The sequence below is a fragment of the Myotis myotis genome, unplaced genomic scaffold (genome assembly GCF_014108235.1).
Source record: "Myotis myotis isolate mMyoMyo1 unplaced genomic scaffold, mMyoMyo1.p scaffold_m19_p_2, whole genome shotgun sequence".
NCBI classification, from domain to species: Eukaryota; Metazoa; Chordata; class Mammalia; order Chiroptera; family Vespertilionidae; genus Myotis; species Myotis myotis.
In genome coordinates, this window is record NW_023416324.1 from 139,429,269 (window position 1) to 139,453,930 (window position 24,662).

The following is a 24,662-nucleotide window of genomic DNA, read 5'->3' on the forward strand; positions in this document are numbered from 1 at the left end:
GTTGGGTGAGACGTAGCGTGTTCGTGCCGCCCGGCCCAGCGGCCCGCATCGCGGCGCCTGAGCTCTGCATCGGTCACCCACCTGCGCGGGGGAGCGCATGGCGGCGGGCGATCGCGCTGGTGAGTGCGGGTCTGCGGGTTGTGTGCGGGCGTCCGGCCTGCCTCTGCCGTCCATTGCCGGCTCCTCGCGCGCTCCCCTCGGCTTCCAAGGTCCTTCCTCCGCGCGCACAGCCTCTGAGTCCGGGTCCCCGGCCTAGAGCCGAGGAAGTGCAGCCGCAGGAGGCAGGGCTGGGGGCGTGGGCGCCTGGCAGGAGAGGCTCCGGCCCTCGGCGGGGGCTGGGTTGCAGCCCCGGCTGCCGCAGCCTGGGACGGGGTAGATCGAGCCGTGGCCGGTCCTGGCTGGGCGAGCATCTCCATCCTCCGTCTTCTCGACTCGCTGCAACGCGGGCATGTGCAGTGCAGCCGCAGCGCCGCGGAGCCCGACCTGGGGACCGGCGCTAGGCACCCCTGGCCGCCGCCCCTGCAGCTTCATCTCTGGTCTCATCGCTGCTCTGGGTCCCCGCGCGGCGGACTATTCTGGCCTTACTGACCTCTGGTTCAGGTCGTAGTGGGTAGAACGAGTTTGACTTGACGTGGAGACCCTGTGGCCTGTTGCCCATCTCTGCTCCATCCAAGGCCCGTAGGTGGGAAGAGGGATTCTGACAGGGTTGCTGTTGTTGTTTTTTAATTATGTGTACTTGCCTGTTTGTAAACTTTTTATTGCTTTTCATTATTTACTCTAAAGAAAGACTGCTGTTACATTTCCTCAAGATTAAGAGTCACATTGCTCTGATGAGTCTCCCCCATCCACACTGTAGTTAATTATCATCTGGAACATCAGGGTGTGCTTGAACCTGGCAGGATTCCCCGACCCCGATAAATTGTCTGATTCCACAGCGGAGGTGGTAGCGCACGATTTTTCCATAGTGTCGGGTTCTGCTTCTCTTTGATTGTTGAGTATCTTCTCTCCATGTCTGTTATCTTCACAGTCTCTGGGCCTGATAAAGTGCTGTTATTTGTTACTGAGAATGGAAACAAAGGGGTAGATCTCTAAAGCGGGCTTGGCTATCTGTCCCCTGTGCCCCGGAATTGGGTGTCCTGAGGATACAATGTAAGTTTCAATTCAAACATTTCAGAAAGATCATCCCTGACCAAGCATTACAAATAACACACCCTGGCGACCCTGTACTAGTGGTTCTGCTACCCGGCTGCCCATTATAATCATCTCCAGACCTTTATTAAAAGCTGTTTCTTGGACCCGACTCCCACAGATTGTGTCTTGTCACGAGCTTCGCAGCGAGGTTCAGGATCTGAAGGAGGGGCCGAAGCATAAATAAAAATGCTATACAAGAAATAGGAATTTAGAAGGCATTAGGGGCCAGTGGGAGCCTCTTTCTTGAAGAGACGCACCAACTTCTGGGTCCCGTTTGCTTTTTATTCAATTGAATACACATTTGCCTTTTAGCAATGCATACAGGCAGATCAAAGGTAAAGTTTGGTATACAACAGTGATGGCGAACCTATGACACACGTGTCAGAGGTGACACGTGAACTCATTTTTTTTGGTTGATTTTTCTTTGTTAAATGGCATTTAAATATATAAAATAAATATAAAAAATATAAGTCTTTGTTTTACTATGGTTGCAAATATCAAAAAATTTCTATATGTGACACGGCACCAGAGTTAAGTTAGGGTTTTTCAAAATGCTGACACGTTGAGCTCAAAAGGTTCGCCATCACTGGTATACAATGTAAAGATTATCAGGTCGGAATCTCCTGGAGCCCTTTGCAATCACAGCAGGACTCAGCCCTGCTGAATATCAAAGTCCATTGGCCTTCCAATTTTTTTTTTTAATGGTTAAGGTATTACATATGTGTCCTTATCCCCCCATTGCCCCCGACCCATTCATGCCCTCACCCCCTGGTGTCTGTGTCCATTGGTTAGGCTTATATGCATGCATACAAGTCCTTTGGTTGATCTCTCCCCCTTACCCCCACCCTTCCCTACCTTCCCTTTCAGAGATGCTTCTCTGTCTCTGGATCTGTTTTTGTTCATCATTTTATGTTCTTTATTTTATTCCACAAATGAGTGAGATCATGTGATACTTATCTTTATCAAACTAGAAACACCAATTAGAAAGGCCTTCCAATTTTAACTGTCGTTTGCTTTAGTGTCTGATACATTTGGTCATGTGTCCTCGAGGCATTGGTATTTTTAAAAGCTTCCAAGATGAGATTAATGTGCATGCAAGGTTGAAGACCATCATCTATCAACATGTCCTGTTTTTTCTTACATCAGTTACTAATCTGTGACTTACTTAACTGATTTCTTTACTTTTCTGCCTGCGCCCACCCCTCCCCCCCCAAATGAAAGCCTGTGAGGTGAGGGTGTGTGAAGGAGAACAATTGGATCTGGGAAAACAAGTCCTGCACACCTCTGTTCCTGTTTCATCTTTGTCCCAGGATTGACTTTATTTGGTTGACTCATCATTGTCATGGTCTTGGATGTGTTTCTGTTTCTTTAGACCCCGACCTGTTAAGTTTCAAGGTCTTACTCAGTACCTTATGAAACATATAACTGCTCTTTGAAAAGTTGAGATATAAACATTTAAGTTTTGGTTTATTCCATGTAAATCTGTGCTTTTTGTCTTTTATGTAGGGGTCCGTATATTCCAAATTAAAATTGCAATTGCAGACACTTGCTCTGACAAGTACAGTTAGTTACAGGTCATAGGATTTAGAATGGGAACTGTTCCAGAAACTGGATATATGGTTGGTATTCTTTGTGGAATGGTTGTCTAAGAACATTAGCTCCCTAGAGGATGAGGTTGCTGCCTAGTTTTCTGTCCAGTACTGAACTCAGGTATTTCATTTGTGCTATTGTCAATTGTAATTCCAGGTGACATAAGCAATCACTTTGTAATTATCTTATGAGATAAGATAGTGGCTCGGTGCATGAATTTGTGCCAATTGAAAGGAAATTAATTAGAAGAATATTTTAATATTGCTATTCGCCCTTTCTCTATAATAGAAATGTCAACCAAATTCACGATTGACAATGACAGATCAGAACACACATGTGCGATTGGCGCCCGGGAGAGCTTTATATGTATCACACATGCACGAGTCAACTTAGCCTTTTATAGATATAGAATAAACTTGCTCAATTAGACCTGCTTTCTGATTTAGCTAAATTTTTTCCAGCCCAGTGAAGCACCCCAACTTCTCTTTCAGGTAATTGTCAGCAACACAGCAGTAAATATCAACAGATTATTATTGTACATCATGCAGGAAAAACAAAGGGTAAAGTAAATTTAACTGCATCAGTGTTTGACTATATTCTGTGCAGTGAGAAAACCTGAAGTCATTTTCAAGGTCCACCATTTCTTCTTTTCAGTCAAGTTAAGTTTCTGAGTTTTCTAAATCTCTGTCTTCCAGCTAATGAAAAGAAAATAGGATTCCATTGAATCTCCTATCTACCTACTCTAGGACTTCTGTGAGGATCAAATGAGATGAGGCATGGGAAAATGCTTCATAGACATTTGGTTAAAGTATAAAATGTTTCCACCTGGCTATAAAGCAAGTTGTGTTCCTGGGCTGAAGAAACTGCAAGGAGGCTAGTTGTAGCTAGGGAGAGGAAGCCAGGCGTTGCTACGTGACATCAGTACCTGGATGGACACTTAGCATATTAGCCTTTTATATATATAAACTAGAGGCCTGGTGCATGAAATTTGTGCACTGGTAGGGCCCCTAGGCCTGGCTGGCGATCAGGGCTGATCGGGGCCTTCCAGCTGCCAGCTGCTGGCCGGGCCCCCCCTTCCCTGGCTGCCGGCTGCTGGCCGGGGCCTCCCTTCGTTCCATGCCACCCCTGGTGGTCAGTGTACATCATAGCGAGTGATAGAACTCCTGGTCTCCCGGTCAAACTCCCGTGGGGACACTTTGCATATTAGTGTTATGCATATATGCATATAAGTTCTTTGGTTAATCTCTTCCCATTCTCCCTTCCCCCCATCTGTCAACGAACATAAAGTTCTCTATGAATCTGTTCCTTGTTCATTTTGTTTGTAGTTTAATTGTTGATAGATATATATTTATTGCCATTGTATTATTCACATTTTTTATCTTATTCAAGAAAACCCTTCAACATTTCATGTAATACTGGTTTGGTGGTGATAAACTCCTTTAGTTTTTTCTTGTCTGGGAAGCTCTTTATATGTCCATTAATTCTAAATGATAGCTTTGCAGGATAGAGTAATCTTGGTTGTAGGACTGTGCTTTTCATCACTTTGAATATTTCTTGCCACTCCCTTTTGGCCTGCAAAGTTTCTGTTGAGAAATCAGATGATAGTCTTATGAGACTTCCCTGGTAGGTAACTAACTGCTTTTTTCTTGCTGCTTTTAAGATTCTCTCTTTGTCTTTAACTTTTTGCATTTTAATTATGATCTGTCTTGGTGTGGGCCTCTTAGGATTCATCTATTTTTTTTTTCTTTCCAATGTAACAATTTTATTAGAAATTAGTGTTTGTTTCCATCACCTATGCAGAACAACAAAGAATTGTAGTTGTATGATACAGAATAAGTTCCCTCATGCCAGGACCTATGCCATCCATTAGGCAAACCCTGGTCAGATAACAAACTGAATAAAACCCAATACTCATTTGTGTCCTTAACAGCAGGCTTCCAGTTTTCGGATAAACTGATGAGAAAGTTTGACCTTCACCCACACTTTTTGTTTACTTTTCCCCTGGGCTGCTCAGAGTTGAAAAATTCATTCAACCAAGAGTACTTTCTGAATGGGACTAGGAAAAGCAAAATTCTCCAAGTCCTTACACCGCAAAGTCTGATTTAAAAAGCTAAGATTACTTCACTGAGCTCAATGTTAGTATTTTTCTTAAACAAGGAGATATTTTCAGTCAGGGAAAAGTGTCTAGAGTCCCAGGAAGACAGACTAGTCTCCACTGAGACAACAGTGTCAAAGCAGTAAAGAGGCTGCAGGAACTGTGAACTTCAAAGGACAGTTATTAAAGTACTTAAGTGGGGAGCTGGGGACTTTGAGTATTAAAGAACTTCAGGAGGACAGTTGAGAAAGTAGGCCAGTGGCCTTAGAATTATTCCAGGCTCTGTGAGAAAGGCACAAAGCCAAAGCCAGAATCTGGCCAAAGAAATGGATTTGTCTTCATCTTACTATTTCATTGAGGGCTGGAAGAACCATTTAAAGCTGATCATGAGGGTGCCTCACCTGAAAGTCTTTATACATTCATGACTGTGACAAGTGTAAAATGCCTGATTAGAGTCACATTTCCCTGCCCCATCATGTCATTTTAGTCCTTTGTCGAGTGCCTTTTAACCCTGGCCTGGCATTTGCCCATAGGCTCTGTGGAATCAGCCATGAACAGCCACTTAAGGGCTTATTGTAAGAGTAGTTGAGAGTTGAACTTGATAACTTATATCCCTTCCTGAATGAGCGGGTGCTAAGTACCTATGCTGCTTTGTTATTTATTAGGCTGGCTAAACATTCCCTTCCTGATGGCATTCCTTTGGAAAAGAATTCAGATAAGCAGAGCCTCCTAAGGGCCTTGCCAAACAGAATGAAAACCAAAGCCCTGAAGAGGAACTCACATCCTTGCCCAAGAGCTGGTGCTAAGTTACCCAACAAGAAAGAAAGGAAGAAACCTTTCAAGGGGCTTAGGCTGCTCACATTATGCTGTGTTTAGAGACTCACCCTGGGAAGAACCCCCATTCCCAGCCAGGACACAAAACCAATAGCATGGGTGGGGGCAGAGGGGATGTATGGCCAAGCACATGCCATCTCTGCACAGGCCAGCATAGAATGCAGGACTGTGGCCAGTGGCCATGGGTTTCACAGCCTTCCCGCTGTGGCTCATGCTCCTGGCCCCTAAAATGGCTTTGGCTTTATAGTAAGGACATCATTCCTTGGAGCTGACAGAAAGAGCAATCATATTAGACCCTAGGACTCAGTTATGTGACTCCAAGATGGGGTAAAGCGTCCTTTCTCACTCATCAGGACCACAGGTCCCATCTTACACATCCTTTCTCAGCGCCCTCTCTGGGCAGGCTGCTTGGCCAGCCTGGCAAAGCCAAAACTGGTCAGTGTTTATTGCTTCTTCTATCTCCTCCCTCAGATTGATTCTGCAGGAAGAGGGGATTAGGGTCAGATAAAGACAAGATAGGTCAGGAAAGAATACAAATCTTTAGGGTTCACCTTGTTTGAGACTCTCTGTGCTTCCTGGACTTATATGTCTATTTCCTTCACCAAGTTAGGGAAGTTGTCTGTCATTAGTTTTTCAAATAAGTTTTCAGTTTCTCGCTCTGCCTCTTTTCCTTCCTGCTCTTCACATTCCATGATGCGAATGTTGGTACACTTGAAGTTGTCCCAGAGGTTCCTTACAGTATTCTCATTTTTTTGGATTCTTGTTGTTGTTGTTGTTAATCCTCACCAGAGGATATTTTCCTCATTGATTTTTAGAAAGAGTGGAAGGGAGGGGGAGAGACAGAGAAAGAAAAACATTGATGTGAGAGAGCTACATCAATTGGTTGCCTCCCACATGCGCCCTGACCAGGGCCAGGAATTGAGCCTGCAACTGAGGCACATGCCTTTTACCAGAATTGAACCCGGGACCCTTCAGTCCATGGACTGATGCTCTATCCAGAGAGCCTAACCAGTTAGGACTCTTTTTTTCTTTTTGCTGTTCTGATTGGGTGCTTTTTGCTTCCTTATATTCCAAATTGATGGTTTGATTCTCAGCTTCATCTGCTTTACCGTTGATTCCCTTTAAATTATTCTTTATTTCAGTTAGTGCATCCTTCATTTTTGACTGGTTCTTTTTTATGCTGTTGTGGTCCTCACTAAGTTCCTCAGGCACCCTTATAACTGGTGTTGTGAACTCTGTATCCGGTGGACTGTCTCCATTTTGTTTAGTTCTTTTTCTAGAGTTTTGTCCTGTTCTTTCATTTGAAACATGTTTCTTTGTCTCCTCATTTTGACCACCTCCCTGTGTTTGTTTCTATGTATTAAGTCAAGCTGCTATGCCTCCTCTGCTTCATATTGTGCCCTAATATAGTAGATGTCCTGAAGCTCTGGTGGTACAGCCTCCCTAACCACCCCAGCTGGGCACTTGAGGTGTACTGAGGCAGGGGGTCCCGCGGGGGTGAGGCCAACAGAGTCCTAACGAAGCATGCCCGACTCCGGAGACCGGTTCAAGACGCAGATCTGACTTTATTGTTTAAGTGCAGCGACATATATAACGTTCCAGACCAATCAGAAGTTTACACCATCCTTAGGGCAACCAATGGTAGGAAAGATAGGGCACTATGTAGGGGCTCTAGAGGGCTTACTCAGGCGGGCGCTGCCACTTCCTGGTGTGCCGAGGAAGCTTGTATAGGCGGAGTGCGCTCACGCCATTGCATCTGCCACTGCACTGAGATAAATCTCCTGAGCTCTTCCCACATCTCCCCCTTCTTTTCTTATTAGCACCTGCTGGACGTGTATGATCATGGCTTGCTGGGCATTTAGCTTATTAAACATGTTGTATAAACAGCAAAATAATACTATTTCTACGATGAATCCTACTATTATGACTTCCCAAATGAGGAGGTTGGCTGGGTTTAACCAGGAGGTTAGACGGCTGATGGCATCACTTAAGAAACTAAACTCAACGGTTTCACTCGGGTATTATTGCATGAGGTGCTAGGTATATCCACCCTTGTCCCGAGGCAGTCCCATTATCTAGAGTCCACTTAAGGAGGTTAGGGCTACTGCTATCATCCCATAGTGTCCCGTTCTATGGCAATGTGACCAGTTCTGCTCCATCACAGGGTAAGCCCACAGAGCAGTTAGACACTTGGACAGCGGGGAATTGTAGGTTGTCGGCGCTAACAGGCATGAGCACCCCTGGATGAGGTATGGCTGCCCATACATGTTGTGCTCGTGCCTGAGAGTTCGCTGTTATGATGGCACATATTAATAGGAATAATGTCCCTGCTGACGGATTGCCTTCTGGTACCATGCGTGCAGCTTGGTCCTGTAGATTCTTGATGTCTCCCCAGGTAATGTTGTGGGCTCGTCGATGTCTTGGTCGTCTCCGCCGCCGGGGCTGGCTGTCCTCTATGTCCAGGTCCTCCATTTCCTCTACTGGGGGCGATGGTGGTGGTGGTCTACGGCTCATCGCTGGTGGTGCAGGGTTTGATGTTACGGGCAGGATTCCACGCGGGATTTTTCTCACCTTCTGGAAAAACACAAGCAAACCCTCTCCCTTGGGTTAAGAGTGGGTCAGGGCCCTTCCAAGCCCTGGTTAGTGGATCTCTCCACCGGACCAAGGGGAGAGGTGTTGGTACGTCCCTGAGACCTCCCCAATGTTTGAAAATGGGAGGAAGACCGTCAGGGGCAAAATGAAAATAATTGAGAGTTAATAAGGCCTGTTGTAATAGTTGTTGGGGCGTGCCTGTATTTCCCCCTTCTTTTTCTTTTGTAAGCTGGATTTTTAACTCTTTATTTTGTCTAGTATGGGTTACATCTGCTTGCTATAAGGCATTAGGTTGGAGCCCCCAGGGGTTGATCCCTTGTGACTGGAGGGGGCCTAAAGGCAATAGGGGGCTGCAGGTTTTGCATGCCCGTATGAGATGCTTGCAGCTAGAGAGGGTTAAATGAGGATATAGCTTGTGCAAGCTAGCTGCCTCTATCTCTGGATTGTTTTTCTTCTTATCTTCATGGCTGGAGCATTCCTGATAATTCCTCTCTGTTGCAGGAATCCACATGGTCTTGGAGTTGTTTTCTGAAAATATACAAACGTATTCTTGACCAAAGGTTAATAAAGGAAACTTTACTTGGAGTTCTATTTATTTTTGCTTAAATGAATTTCCTTTGGCTTATTTTGACACCACGTAGGTTTTTCATGGGTGTTTTGCTGTTAGCATTATAAATGAAAAATTTTTCTAGATGTAAATTATTTACAGGATATTTTTCCTTACATGGTATTTTTCCACTACCCTCCCTTTTTTAATTTAATTATTAGGAGATATTTTTGGAAAATGTATAATGTAGTCTAGATAACTTTAAATTTTAATTTTTTGCACAAAAATATTGCTGGGGTCCAGCCCCAGCAGGTCCAGGGGTCCCCAAAGGTGTGGACGGAGTCGGCGAAGAAGGAATGACACAGAGACAGCGTTCAGTTGATCAGCAGCCTAGCCAGGATCTCTAGCCAGGATCTCCAGCCAAGTTCTGGTCTGGATCTCCAGCAAAGTTCTGGTTAGGATCTCCAGCCAAGTTCTGGTTTGGTTCTCCAGCCAGGTTCAGTCACCAGGTTCTAGTCAGGTTCTCTTGCCATGTCCTATCCAGGTTCTGTAGGTTCTCCAGCCAGGTTCTGTAGCCAGGTTCTGTCCAAGATCTTTTGCCATGTTCTCTTGCTAGGTTCTGTTTCTAGGTTGTGTTGCCAGTTTCTGTCCAGGATCTTTTGCCATGTTCTCTCGCTAGGTTCTGTCTCTAGGTTCTGTCTCCAGTTTCTGTCCAGGATCTTTTGCCATGTTCTCTCCAGCGAAGTTCTTCTGTCTCTAGGTTCTGTGTAGGTTCTGTGTCTAGGTTCTGTGTCTAGGTTCTGTGTCCTGTTGTCTTGTTACATCTGTATTTATACCAGTTGATTCCAATCCTATCAATCTCTATTCCAAAGGTTAGGGCGTTTCTTATCTCCATTCCAGGGAGTGAAGATTATGTAGCTTAAGCATGATTGTTCGTAGTTAAAGTGATTAATTACCCGCCTGGCACTTAGTTAAGGGGTTTTATTCCCTCCCTAACTTCAGGGGGAAAATCCCTACCTGGGGAAACAACCTTTCTCAGAGAGGTGACCTTGGTTAAAACACATAGTGCCAAGAAGGTGAGCAAACATATTAAGAACAGTATGCCATATATGCCAGTTTCCTTGAAACAGCAAGGATGTACCGGCTCCCGGCAAAATATGACTGCTTTAGGTTCATAGCATGTTTTACCACAAAATGAAAATTTTGGTTAATACTTCTTGAGCCAATTTTTAATTAATCTGAAAACTTGACTACTATTTTACTGTCAAATTTAATACTCTAACAACAATTTTAGTTTACCACTGTAAATATTAATGGAAAGGATTATTTTGCATCCTTTGAGAAGGCCCTGAGCATTCCTGGTGTTAGGCTGGATTTAGATATAGGGTAGCTGCTGTTAGCAAAGTCTCTGTTATCTGGGAGATTTATGGTACTAGCCACTATGAGGCTTCAATCTCAGCATGAACAGAGAGCTTTTGTTGTTTTAAATTATATTTTAAAATTCTACTGCTGTATTTTAAGAAATATTATATAAAATAACTTGTTTTGCCCTTTCTTAAAGGCAAAAACTCAAGATATATATTTATTAATTTTATTTAATAAAGCTTTCCATGTGATTTCAAGCATATTAAATTGGCTTTATTAAAAAATCCTTTAAGAAGAGAGAATAAACTTTTGAAAACATTTCAGGGCCCATGAAATATCTCAAAGTCATTCCTTGGTTATAGTACTTTTTATAATTATTAAGAGATATCAATTAAATTAAAACTGACAAGATTTTCTTTTTATACTTTAGGCATTTAGTTACCACAATTATAATTTTTCCCAATTCAATTTAACTAGAATTTTAAACTCTTAGCTGGCAAGTTAAACATTCAGTATTTCTTTAGATCAATAAGAGTAGGTGCTTCCTTTCTTATGTAATCTTAAGTATATTGTATTAGTCTATTTTAGTATTGGAAGGGTTAAAGAGAAGAAAACTGGACAGAGATAAGTTTGCCTGCTAGCAGCTAGGGTCGAGACCCGCATACCTTAGATGCATATCTTAGATAAGCAAAAACCAACAAAGAACTCTCTCTCCATGGCAACAGCCTCTCTCTCCTTTTTTTTTTCTTTTCTTTCTCTGCATTAACCATTTGGATATCGGGAATACTGTTGCAGATCCTGTGGCATTTGCTGAAGCTGTGGGGTTAATATTCACAGGAAAGAGTCCAGGGGTCTCTAGCCCTAAGGACTTCTTTGCTTTATCTCTCTGGCTACACAAGGATTGATATATCCCTGTCCATGGATTATCATCCTTGTCCCCCACGAAAGGATTACTTGGGGGCCGCTGGGCAGTTAAACTTTTTGTTCGCTCTGGAAGGGGAGCGAGGGAGTGACTCCGGCAGGTATCCTCCTGGTGTGACTTCCCTGCTTTCACCTCGCTTGAGGTTTTTTCTGTCTCCGTTTCAGCCTTCCTTGAGCTTTGAGAAACTACTTTTGGCTTGTTGAAAACAGCCCAGGAATCTGCGGGGGCAGAGGGCTCTGGAGGGGAATAGGGAGGGAAAGGGTCTTTTGTTCCCCCGTCCGTCCGCACCGCTGGTGGTGGAGAGCCAGGGGTTAAATGCTATTAGGATAGCCCAGAGCTTTTGAAGCTCTCTTTCCATTACCTTTACTCACCTGCTCTGTAACAGCGTGTGGAGTGCCCGAGCCTGAGGGGCTCGGGCTGAGGGGGGAAGGTTTTCCATTGTTACAGAGGGGCACTCACCCGACTCAACGCTTTCTTTCTTTCTTTCTTTCTTTCTTTCTTTCTTTCTTTCTTTCTTTCTTTCTTTCTTTCTATCTTTCTTTCTTCTTTCTTTCTTTCTTTCTTTCTTTCTTTCTTTCTTTCTTTCTTTCTTTCTTTCTCTTTCTTTCTTTTTTTCTTTTTTTCTTTCTTTCTTGCCGGGGTCCCTGCTTGTGGCGCCAGAATGAGGCAGGGGGTCCCGCGGGGGTGAGGCCGACAGAGTCCTAATGAAGCATGCCCAACTCCGGAGACCGGTTCAAGATGCAGATCTGACTTTATTGTTTAAGTGCAGCGACATATATAACATTCCAGACCAATCAGAAGTTTACACCATCCTTAGGGCAACCAATAGTAGGAAAGATAGGGTACTATGTAGGGGCTCTAGGGAGCTTACTCAGGCGGGTGCTGCCACTTCCTGGTGTGCCGAGGAAGCTTGTATAGGTGGAGTGCGCTCATGCCATTGCATCTGCCACTGCACTGAGATAAATCTCCTGAGCTCTTCCCACAGTGTACACTCCTCGTGGGTTGTCTATCCTTCCGTTATAATTGAGTCTAGATTGCTGTTGGCATGCTAATGGGAGGGATTTACTCAGGCTGATCAGCTGCAAGGACTGGCTGTGACCACTGACCCCTGACCTTTAACCACCTTGGTGGATCAGCTGTGCAGGGGCCTACCACACAGAGCAGGACTTACTTCAGCAGGGCTCTGGTACCCATTGAGTCCACCCTTTGAGTGTGTCACTTGTACAGGTGATTGGTTGGTGGTGCTTCGATGTGGTCTGAAGCTGTCCACTGGGTGTGCTGGCTCTGAGACCTCCTGGGAGGTGCAGGCTAAGGTCAGCCACCACCTGTGCTACAAAGGCATAACCTACAAAGAGATCTGCAGATGGATGCTTCTTGTGCTGGGCTTGGAGGTGCCCAGGTAAGGCCATGCTGTAAACCAAGGCTGGCTGCTGCTAGTGTCTGGCCTGGGGCCACTTAGTGAGAGGTATGGGAATTATTGAGCCTAGATGGCTGCTTGTTTGAGATATTTTTAGGAAAATCTGAAGCCTGAGCCAAGACAGACCATTCCTATGGTAAAGCCACTGGAAACAGCTTGAATGGGCTCAAAAGTTGGGTGGAGCAGCATCTCTGGGAATCACCAGGGTGGGGCAAACAGCAGGAGCTAGATTGATGGACTCTCAAATATGGCACCCCTCTGCTGGCTCTGTGGGGGAATGGCTCATCAAAGGAATAATGGCTTTTGCCAGCATTTCTGTCTGGGAGAAAGCTGTCCCTCCAGCTCTCGCCCTGATGTCAAACAATTCAGTTTCTTTCACTATGTGTCTGGTACCTCTCAAGTTGCTGCCCCTGTGCTGGAGCTCAGAAAGAGTAGTCTGAGCAAGTCCATGCACGAGCCCTTTAAGAGGAACTACCTGGGACTCCAGCAGCCTCAGCCTCCCTCCTCAATCCACACTAGTTTTTACAGCCAGAAGTTACGGAGACTTCTCTTCCTGGCACTGAAACCTTAAGCTGGGGGCCTGGTATAGGACTGGGACCCCATGCTCCTCGGGGGGAATCTACACAGTTGACATATCTGCCCTGATTTTTATCCACCACACATGGGTGTGGGACCAGCCCATCTATGTCTCTGCCCCTCTTACCAGACTTGATGTGGCTTCTTTAATTTTGTAGTTGTAGAACTTCCATTCAGCTTGATTTGAGGTGGTTTGAATGATGGTTATTCTGTAGTTTAGATGTGGTTGTGGGAGGAGGTGAATACTGCATTTACCTCCAATTTTGTTCTTTGATACCTCCAACTTTGTTCTTCTTTCTCAAGATTGCTGTGGCTATTCTTGATCTTTTGTGGTTTCATATAAATTTTTAAATTATTTATTCTAGTTCTGTGAAAAATTCCATTGGTAGTTTGATGGGAATTTTGTTGAATCTGTAGATTGCTTTGGGTGGTATGGGGCATTTTAATTATGTTAATTGTTTTTATCCATGAATATGGTATTTGCTTTCATTCATTTGTAACTTCTTCAATGTCTTGTAATTTTTCTAGTATAGGTCTTTTACCTACTTGGTTAAATTTACTCTATTTATGTTACTTTATTTTTGATGCAGTTGTAACTGGGGATTTTTTAAAGTTTCTCTTTATGATAGTTCATTACCTATACTAATAAAAGGGTAATATGTTAATTAGGCCAGGAGACCTTCCAGGAGACCTTCCGGACGTTCTTCTGGACCAAGCCATGGTGGTGGGGCCGAGGCAGAGGTGGTTAGGGGTGATCAGGCCAGGAAGGGAGGGCAGTTGGGGGTGATCAGGCTGGCAGGGGGACAGTTGGGGGTGAGGTCGGCAGGGGGGCAGTTGGGGGTGATCAGCCTGGCGGGTGGGGCAGTTGGGGGCGAGCAGGCCAGCGGGGGGTCATTTGGGGGCAATCAGGTCGGCAGGGGCTCAGTTGGGGCTGAGCAGGCTGGTGGGGGGGGCAGTTGGGGGTGAGCAGGCTGGCAGGGGAGGCAGTGGGGGTGAGCAGGCCAGTAGGCAGAATGGTTAGAGGTGATCAGGCAGGCAGGCAGGTGAGCAGTTAGGAGCCAGCAGTCCCAAATTGCGAGAAGGATGTCTGACTGCCGGTTTAGGCCTGATCCCACTGGCAGTCAGACATCCCCCGAGGGGTCCCAGATTGGAGAGGGTGCAGGCCGGGCTGAGGGACAACCCCCATGCACAAATTTCGTGCACTGGGCCACCACTAGTCTATATAATAAAAGCCCAGCGACTGTATGGCTGAACGACTGGTTGTTATGATGTGCTGGCTGCAGGGGCTGCCACCAGGGCCGCTGCCGATCCCGAGGGCCCCAGGGCTAGTTGTGTGGCCGCCGCCAAGGTGCTGGTAAAGAACATGATGGTGGCCAGTGTGAGCATGCAGCTTGAGATGAAGCCTCTGTGGGATGAATTCAATCAGCTGGGCATTGAGATGCTTGTCACCAAGGCTGGCAGGTCAGGGCGCCCCTCTCCCTGCTGCGACCCTCCCCACGTGGCACCAGTCTCGGGCAGCGGGCTTTGGACTGATCCACACGAGTGAGACAGAAGTGGGGTGGAGGACGTGGCCTGGCCACTGCAGGTCCCTCTCAGCATGGGCCAGCTCCTTTGCTCTCTGAGTCCCGGCTCTAGCGACAGCTGCCTGGCGCACCGGGCCGGAGGGTATTGCTGGGAGGCCAGGATGGTGGCAGAGAGAAATCCTGTGGACCTGCCGCCCGACCAGCAGGACCAGCAGGCCAGGACCTGGCACCCCCAGAAACGGACCGGCTCAGAGCACACTGAGCTTGGGGGGAAGACAGCTGCCTGTGAGGGGCCTTGCCACCTGCTGGCTCCCGGTGGATCCCACCTCAAAGGAAACTCGGTCTTTTTTTTTTTTTTTTTTTTTTTTTTTTTTTTTTTTTTTAATTAAATCTTTATTGTTCAGATTATTACATTTGTTCCTCTTTTTCCCCCCCATAACTCCCCTCCTCCCAGTTCCCGCCCCACCCTCCGCCCTCACTCCCCACCCACTGTCCTCATCCATAGGTGCACGATTTTTGTCCAGTCTCTTCCCGCATCTCCCACACCCCTTTCCCCCCGAAGAATAGTCAGTCCATTCCCTTTCTATGTCCCTGATTCTATTATAATCACCAGTTCATTCTGTTCATCAGATTATTTATTCACTTGATTCTTAGATTCACTTGTTGATAGATGCATGTTTGTTGTTCATAATTTGTATCTTTACCTTTTTCTTCCTCTTCCTCTTCTTAAAGGATACCTTTCAGCATTTCATATAATCCTGGTTTGGTGGTGATGAACTCCTTTAGCTTTTCCTTATCTGTGAAGCTCTTTATCTGACCTTCAATTCTGAATGATAGCTTTGCTGGATAAAGTAATCTTGGTTGTAGGTTCTTGGTATTCATCACTTTGAATATTTCTTGCCACTCCCTTCTGGCCTGCATGGTTTCTGTTGAGAAATCAGCTGACAGTCGTATGGGTATTCCCTTGTAGGTAACTGAGTTTCTTTCTCTTGCTGTTTTTAAGATTCTCTCTTTATCTTTTGCTCTTGGCATTTTAATTATGATGTGTCTTGGTGTGGTCCTCTTTGGATTCCTTTTGTTTGGCGTTCTCCGCGCTTCTTGGACCTGTAAGTCCATTTCTTTCACCAGGTGGGGGAAGTTTTCTGTCATTATTTCTTCAAATAGGTTTTCAATATCTTGCTCTCTCTCATCTTCTGGCACCCCTATAATTCTGATGTTGGTACGCTTGAAGCTGTCCCAGAGGCTCCTTACACTATCCTCGCATTTTTGGATTCTTTTTTCATTTTGCTTTTCCGGTTGGGTGTTTTTTGCTTCCTCGCATTTCAAATCATTGACTTGATTCTTGCGCTCCTCTGGTCTGCTGTCGGGAGTCTGTATAATATTCGTTGTTTCAGTCCGTGTATGCTTAATTTCTAGTTGGTTCCCCAATATAGCATCGAGGGTCTCATTAGTTTTCTTGTAGATCTCATTAAGTTTATCGGCGGCTTCTAAACAGTTCTTGAGAGACCTTAAAAGTGTGGTTCTGAACTCTATATCTTCCATTGACAATTTTGTCCTGTTTCTTTGTCTCCGCATTTTGTTATGCTTCCTTGGTGCACCCCCTAGTGGTCTTTGTTCACAGTCTTATAATTAAACCTTGATTGTTGTAGCTAATACCAGGGAGGGTTTGACCTCCAGGCCAGGTGGCTATGAGAATCAGCTGTGTCAGCAGTGAGAGAACTTCTGTCCTCTAGGGAGGTGCTAATCTAGCCTTTGCCTGAGGCTATCCGGCAAATGCCTGTTGCAGGGCTTGGGCGGGGCGGGTCGCACAGGATCAACAGGGTGGGCCGGAGAGAGCAGTTATGGCGGCTCTCAGTCCTGTCCCCAGGGGCTCTGCCTCTCTGAGTCCCAGCACCCGCTGCAAAGCTCGGAGAGAAAGCTGCACTCGCTCTGACCGAAGCCAGACAGTCCTGCTTCTCCCGTTTGAGTCTGGGTCCCTAAAGACTCGCCTGTATCTGGAGCTCAGAGTCTGCGACTCCCTCCCGATTGAAAACTCCAACCGAGCCCTCCGCGGCCAGCCCGCTCGCGCACTCCGCACCTCAGAATTTGACTTCAGCACTGCGCCTCCTCTGAGTGTCCGTATGCGTTTCTCTTTCCTCCTAGTTGTAGGACTTCCACTCAGCCAGCGTTCCTGTGGTTCTGGGTGATGTCCCTTCCGTCTTTTAGTTTCACTTTTGAAGTAGTTGTTCAAAGCAGCAAACTCCGGCGTTAACCTATGCCGCCATCTTGGTTCTCCTCGTCGGTGTTTCTCGGAAACTCGGTCTTTGGTTCCTTAGTTCAGTCTATCCCGGCTAAAGAGGAGCAGCTGGGCACATTTTAGGGGAGAATTAAGACTCTAAAACAGTATGTTCTGTTCCGTGGAGATTGCTACCCAGTTGTCTTAGGCCTAAATTGCAGGTGATTCTGGGGCCTGGCTCTGCCACTGGGGCCTGTGTCCTCCAATTGGCCTGTGTTTGTTGTAAGGGCCCAAAGAGAAGAAGGGGAACAAGTTTTTTGATGCAATGGATTTGAGCAAGAGACAAAGGCGAGTGCTGGGCTGTGTCTAATGTACACACAGAGACACCAGCTCTGAGTCCACCTGGCCAAAGGGAGCTCAGGGCCTGTTTGCAGAGCCTTCTGGTGGTTTCTGTTTCCTTGCTGAGGCCGTCCTCCCTGAGAAGCCTGGGGCCCATGCTCAGCTCCAGCTCAGTGGGTCTTCTCCAGGCCCTTTCCCCTGGCTGGCCCTTCCCCCGCCCCCAATCAGCCCCCCATTATCTCAATCGGGGGCAGGGCCGGCCTGCCAACCACCTGTGGCACCCTCCCCCAAGCTGGCCCCACCCCCGATTGGTCCCCCCGACCCTGATCGGGGGAAGGGCCAGCCCGATTGGCCCTGATTGGGACGGGCTGGCCGGACCCCACCCGTTCACAAATTTATGCACCGGGCCTCTAGTTGGTGTATAAAAATGCAACTGATTTCTGAATATTTATTTTTGTATCCTGTTACTTTACTGAATTCATTTATCAGTTCCAGTAGTATTTTGGTGGGGTATTTAGGGTTCTCTATTTACAATTATGTCTTTCACATATAATGACAGCTTTACTTCTTTCTTTCCAATTTGGATGCCTTTAATTTCTTCTTCTTATCTGATTGCTATGACTAGGTCTTCCAGTATTATGTTGAATAAGAGTGGTGAAAATGGACATTCCTGTCTTATTCCTGATCTTAACGGTGACACTTCTAGTTTTCCCCATTGAGTATGATGTTAGCTGTTTTTCATATATAGCCTTTATTATTTTGAGGTATGTTCCCTCTAGTCCCACTTTGTTGAGAATTTTTATCATAAATGGTTTCTGCACTTTTAAAAGTGCTTTTTCTGTATTTATTGATTGATATGATCATATAATTTTTATTCTTCATTTTGTTTATGTGCTGTATCACATTAATTTATTTGAAGATACTGTACAAACCTTGCATCCCAGGAATAAATCTGACTTGATCGTGGTGAATGATCTTTTTACTGTATTGCTGAATTTGTTTTTAAAATATTTTGTTGAGGATTTTTGCATCTGTGTTCATTGGGGATATTGGACTATAGTTTTCTTTCTTTATAGTATCTTTTTTTTTTTTTTAAATATATTTTATTGATTTTTTACAGAGAGGAAGGGAGAGAAATAGAGAGCTAGAAACATCGATGAGAGAGAAACGTCGATCAGCTGCCTCCCGCACATCTCCCACTGGGGATGTGCCCGCAACCCAGGTACATGCCCTTGACCGGAATCGAACCTGGGACCTTTCAGTCCGCAGGCCGATGCTCTATCCACTGAGCCAAACCGGTTTCGGCCTTTATAGTATCTTTATCTGGTTCCTTAGGTACAAGGTTAGATAATTTATTTGAGAGTTTTATTGTTTCTTGAGGTAGACCTGAATTGGTATGAATTTCCCTATTGAGACTGCTTTCACTGTGTCCCATGATTTTGCATTGTTGTTTTTTCATTTTCATTTGTCTCAAGGTATCTTTTTATGTCTTCCTTGATTTCGTTAATCCATTCATTGTTTAGTAACATTATTTAGCCTTTATGTGTGTGTATTTTTTAAAATATATTTTATTGATTTTTTCACAGAGAGGAAGGGAGAGGGATAGAGAGTTAGAAACATCGATGAGAGAGAAACATCGATCAGCTGCCTCTTGCACATCTCCTACAGGGGATGTGCCCGCAACCAAGGTACATGCCCTTGACCGGAATCGAACATGGGACCCTTTAGTCTGCAGGCTGACGTTCTATCCACTGAGTCAAACCGGTTAGAGCTAGCCTTTATGTGTTTGTCTTTTAAGTTTTTTTTTCCTTGTAATTGATTTATAGTTTTATACCATTGTAGTCAGAGAAGATGGTTGACATGATTTCAGTCTTTTGAAATTTATTGAGATTAGTTCTTTTTAAATGTTTTTATTGATTCCAAAGAGAGGAAGGGAGAGGAAGAGAGAGATAGAATCATCAGTGATGAGGGAGAATCATGTACTGGGGATTGAACCAGTAACCCACCTGAGATGTTCCCTGATTGGGAATTGAACTGTGACCTCCTGGTTCATAGTTTGACGTTCAACCACTGAGCCACACTAGCCAGGCCATTGACATTAATTTTGTCTCCTAACATGTGATCTATCCTATAAAATGTTTCATGTACATTTGAAAAGAATGTGTATTCTGCTACTTTGGGTTGAAATCTTCAGAATATGTCAATTCAATTCATCTGGTCTATTGTATAATCCTATATAATAAAGAGGTAATATGCAAATTGACCATCACACCCTCGCACAAGATGGCCACCCCCATGTAGGCATAAGATGGCCGCCACAAGATGGCTGGCAGGGAGGGCAGTTAGGGGTGACCAGGCTGGCAGGGGAGGGCAGTTGGGGGCTACCGGGCTGGCAGGGGAGGGCAGTTTGGGGTGACCGGGCCGGCAGGGGAGGGCAGTTGGAGGCAATCGGGCTGGCAGGGGAGGGTAGCTGTGGTCAATCAGGCCAGCAGGGGAGCAGTTAGGTGTCGATCGGGCTGGCAGGGGAGTGGTTAGGTGGTGATCAGACTGGCAGGCAAAAGCGGTTGGGGCAATCAGGCAGGCAGGCAGGTGAGCGGTTGGGAGCCAGCAGTCCTGGATTGTGAGAGAGATATCCGACTGCTGATTTAGACAGTTGGACATCCCCCAAGGGGTCCCTGATTGGAGAGGGTGCAGTCTGGGTTGAGGGACACCCCTTCCCCCCGCCCCCCAGTGCACGGATATTGTGCACCGGGCCTTTAGTTTATAAATAAACTGTTTCCTTATTTCCTGTCGGAAAGATATATCCACTGATATATTTATGATCTGTATTATTGTTGATCTGTTTCTTCATGTCCATCAAGATTTGACATATGTTTAGGTGCTCCTATATTGAGTGCATAAATGTTTATAAAGGTTGTAGCCTTTTGTTGGATTGATCCCCTTATTATACAGTGTCCTTCTTTGTTTCTTATATAGCCTTTGTTTTAAAGTTTTAAATCTTTTATTTTAAATTGAATTGTTTTCCCATATCATATTTAATGCCTTGTTTCTCTTTCTGTCTTATCTTTACTTTTAGAAACCAGCTTTATTTTTAATATTTGTGATTTTTTATTTCTTGGTGAAAGATGAGGACATAAAGATAAAGTTGAAGGAGAAAAATGAAAACTGCCCAAATGTGGCAACTGTCAACATTTTAGTATATGTGTTCTCAAGGAGAGGTCTCCTCAGGCTACATCTAGTTAGAAGCACAAATGGTCTCTCTTATCTTTATGCTCTACTTGCTTGTAGCAGGAAGTCAGATCTTTCCCTGACATTATCTTCCATAATGATGTTCAGTAAAAGTCTGGCCATGAGGGGCTTCTTGCATATTTGCATTGCTGCCTGTGACCTTGCAGTTCCTTTAGATCTGGGGTCTGCTGCCCTTGCCATCCTTCTGCACCACTGACCACTGCTGTGCTGCTGACTGGCTCTGAATTACACTGCCATTCCGATGGTGGTCACACAGCACATGGCCATGCCTACTGTGGTGCAGCTTATTCCTGTGGAGTCTCATCTCTGGTCTTCTTCCTCTCTGGCCATCAGGGAAACCAGATTGTTTGGGCCAACTTCTTGAGAAGGGTTTCTACAGAGGAGCAGTTGCGGCCCTGGTGACAGTGTTTTTCCTGTTTCACAGCCATTTCCTTTCCAGAATTTAGGGGCACTTTATGGTGGGTACCTGGGTTTTGGAGTGAGGCACTGTTGGGGGATTATGAAATGGTTAAGTGCAGCCTTTCACAGCATTTGGCATCCCTCTGGAAGTGGCTTTGAGTGCTTAATTTATTCCTGTTTAATTGCCTAATACGAGTATAAGCTTTTCCAGGGGAATTTCTGGTACTTAGTACAGTGTGCAATACAGAGTATTGAATCAACTTATATCATGGAAAGAGCTAAGTACTGTGAGAGAGTCAAAAAGTATGATACACTGTTATCATTAAGTTTTTTTTAACGATATTTTGATTTTTTAAAAATATAGCTATAAATGGTATAGTCTAATTGGGGAGACAAGAAATACAATAAAAATAGACAATAAAAATAGAAAGATCAGCTGAGAAGTGAAAATAGTAAGTGCTGTGGGAATTTTGAGGATGGAGAGTATGTTGCAATAGCTTAGCCTTGTCTCCTTTATGAAGCTGGGGTGAGGAAGGGTTGTTATGGTCCTTGTGGTATGGGAATGAATTACACAGGGGGCGTAGGTGAGTGAGGAAATAGGGGGCTTACCAGTTCCAACACAAAGCTGCAGGGAGTGATGGTGCAGCTGAGGTATTCTGAGATCTGCATTCTGATTGTTCACCCTTTTCTCCTTTACCTCTCCATCCTGCCCTCCAGGAAAGCCTCACTGGGAGTAAAATGCCAGCACTTTATCTGCTTACCTATATCAAAATAGCAACTGGGAAGAGCATTTTGCATTCATTACATGGCGAACAGGAGCGGCAGACTCTGAAGTCCTCTTCCACCAACAGATGTGATGAAGGATTTGGATGTCCTGTCCCTCTGCAAGCTTAGCTTTCCTCCCCTGTATCTTCAGGGCCGGTGTCTTTACTTCTGTTGCTTGTTACTCAGCTGAAGGAACATAGGGACCACATATGTGTTGGAGGAGCTGGAGACCCAAAGGGTGTTTCCTGATTTCTGCCATACAGAGGGGCAGCACTCTTGTTTTTTAGAGTATGTCAGGGGGCTTGCACAGTATTCCAGAACTCCACATAAAATCACAAATGTTTCCTCTTAATGCTTTTTTTTAAAAAAATATTTTATTGATTTCTTACAGAGAAGAAGGGAGAGGGATAGAGAGAAACATCGATGAGAGAGAAACATCAATCAGCTACCCCCTGCACACTCCCTACTGGCTATGTGTCTGCAACCAAGGTACATGCCCTTGACCGGAATCAAACCTGGGACCCTTGAGTCCGCAGGCCGACGCTCTATCCATTGAGCCAAACCGGTTAGGGCTCTTAATGCTTTTTAAATATAATTACTCCAGTAGTGTTATATGACTTGCACTATAATAGAATTGAAGTGATTTTTTTAACTTAGACTTCTGTAGAAATTCAACAGTTACTTTGCTCTCTTAAAAGTTAAGACCTAAATAGGTAGTAGGACCAATATCATTGTATTTATACAGTAGACTGGGGTTGGGTTTCAGTAAATTGTCTGGATATGGAATAGATGTTACTGTGCCCTGGCTGTTTTCTTTCCCCGCATGACTTTGGGCTTTTGTAAGGTTAAAGAACAGGAAATATGGTATCTTTCCTCTTACCCTGTTTTCTGATCTTCCCTGTTTGCAGGAGTCCTCTGAAGAAAAATGTGCTGCTTAAATGAATCCCAGCTCCTCCTTTATACCAAGAACTCTTAAGGACGCTAGCAGAGAAGAAGCAAGTGAAACTGAAAGCTCACCTGCAGCTCAGAAAAATAAAGACATGGAGTTTTGAGAAGTGAGGGTAGCATGGTGTTAGCCATGGGCGATCAAGGCACAGCCAGATAATGTGGATCAGTTTCTATAAACTACGGCTTTTCTGCTGTCTGCTTGCAGTGTTGACGGTGGTGGTGCTGGTCATCAATGTTACTCAGGTAGAGGTGAGTACTCAGTATACTCTTTATAACTAAGGGGAACCAAATCATGGGATTTGGGGACTACTAGTAACTACCTTGGGAAATGTTGATCATCAGGAAACTTATCCTAGTCACAGTTCTTGTTTACATTAATTCATTAAGTATTTGAGAGCCCACAATAGTTATAAACTGTGCTAGTCACCAAGGGTATAGTGGTAAAGACAACAGACATGATTTCTTCACTTGTGGAACTCATGTTCTAAATACGCATGTGAGAAAAATAACAGTACTAAGTAATTATAATCATATAATAAAGGATAATTAGAAATTGTAAAAAATTCTATAAAGAAAGGAAAGCAGGCTACTACTCTAGAGTAGCGTTAGGGTGATGGAGGAAAGCCTTTTCAAGGAGGGGACCTTTTAGTTGAAGATGCAGACTCTGACCTTCAATTGTACCAGTTCCAGAAGATCTGCTGACCTTCAGCCATAGAACTAGGATGTTGTAGAACGAGGATGATGAAGACCAGGATGTCACACACTAGATCATCACTTGACCAGATTCGAGGTCCTTACTGGAATGGACTGTGCTGGCCTGCACATAGAGAACTTTTCAATCCCCTCCCCTTGATTTATTTGTTCTGTTTTGCCTCTTTTTTTTTTTTTTTTTTTTTTGAGGCTCATTAAGTTTTTTTATTGAATTTATTGGGGTGACATTGGTTAATAAAATTATATAGCTTTCAGGTGTACCATTCTGTATATTGTATTGTGTGTTCACCACCACCCCAAGTCAAATCTCCTTCCATCACCATTTATCACCCCTGTACTCCCTCCTACCTCTCCCCACCCCCTATACATTTTTTAAAAATTCATCTGTACTTTATTTTTTTAATTTTTTTCCCTTTATTTAATAAGATATTACAAATGTGTCCTTATCCCCCCAATGTCCTCTCATCCCCCCAATCCTGCCCTCACCCTCACCCCCTGTTGTCCACATCCATCACTTATGCTTATATGCATACATACAAGTCCTTTGGTTGATCTTTCCCCCTCACCCCCATCCTCCCCTGCTTTCCCTCTGAGTTTTGAGCATCTGATTGATGCTTCCCTGTCTCTACATCTGTTTTTGTTCATCGGTTTACGTTGTTCATTATAATCCACAAATGCGTGAGCCTCTCCCTCCTTGTAAAACCCTCTGCCTGCATTGAGATGTTGAGATGGATTTTGGGACAAGAGTCCCATCTCCTCAGGTGACTGGCACTTGAATAAAATCACTTCCTTTTTCAGCAGCATCTGTCTCATGAGTTTGGTTTTTGTGGTGGCAGGCAGCCAAACTTGGGTTCCTGTTACAATTATACACAGGCCCTTAAGAACTCTGCTGAGTACTTGAGTGGGACTCTCTGGAGATCCCTTGAGTTTCCTCTCTGTGCAACTGTCCTGTGGACTCTGATCAGCTTGGTCTTTTAAGACTCTCAGTTCCATCGCCTCAACTGAAGTAGTTTACCAGGCTGCACCTGGGCTCCCCATCTTGTGCAGCAGCTTAGAACCGCTCTCAAGGCTGTAAGCAAATGGCCGTTACAATTATCATCTCCTTCATTTCCTTTCAGGCATAATTGTCTTTTGTTGTCTGATGTCCAATGTGAGGACAACCATTGTTTTATACATATTCTTTTTTTAAAAAATTTGTCTCAGATGGAGAGGCCAATCTCACTGTTTCTCTGTCTTGACTAGATGTAGAAGTCTGAGGGACTTAATCTTGAGGAAAGGAGATAATAGAGAAGCTGGAGAGGAGAAGGACTAATAGACCAAGGGGAGGAGGAGGGGATGGGATCTAGAGCACAAATGGATCATACAAGTCTATGTGGGATGAGGG

General features: G+C 44.8%; 1 protein-coding gene across 3 annotated transcripts in view; it reads left to right on the forward strand.

Annotated features, from left to right (window-relative positions):
• Positions 1-24,662, forward strand: part of NXPE3 (neurexophilin and PC-esterase domain family member 3) — a 71,919-nt gene continuing 47,257 nt past the window's right edge. Inside the window, exons 1-3 of one of the 3 annotated variants that reach the window (XM_036351313.1) lie at positions 34-119; positions 21,572-22,108; positions 22,528-22,816. In XM_036351313.1, coding sequence (XP_036207206.1) covers positions 22,724-22,816 — 93 coding nt within the window. In that variant the 5' untranslated portion in view covers positions 34-119; positions 21,572-22,108; positions 22,528-22,723. Of the gene's footprint in view, positions 120-21,571; positions 22,109-22,527; positions 22,817-24,662 lie in introns of all 3 variants that reach the window. The other 2 variants (XM_036351314.1, XM_036351312.1) reach the window with 2 other exon arrangements.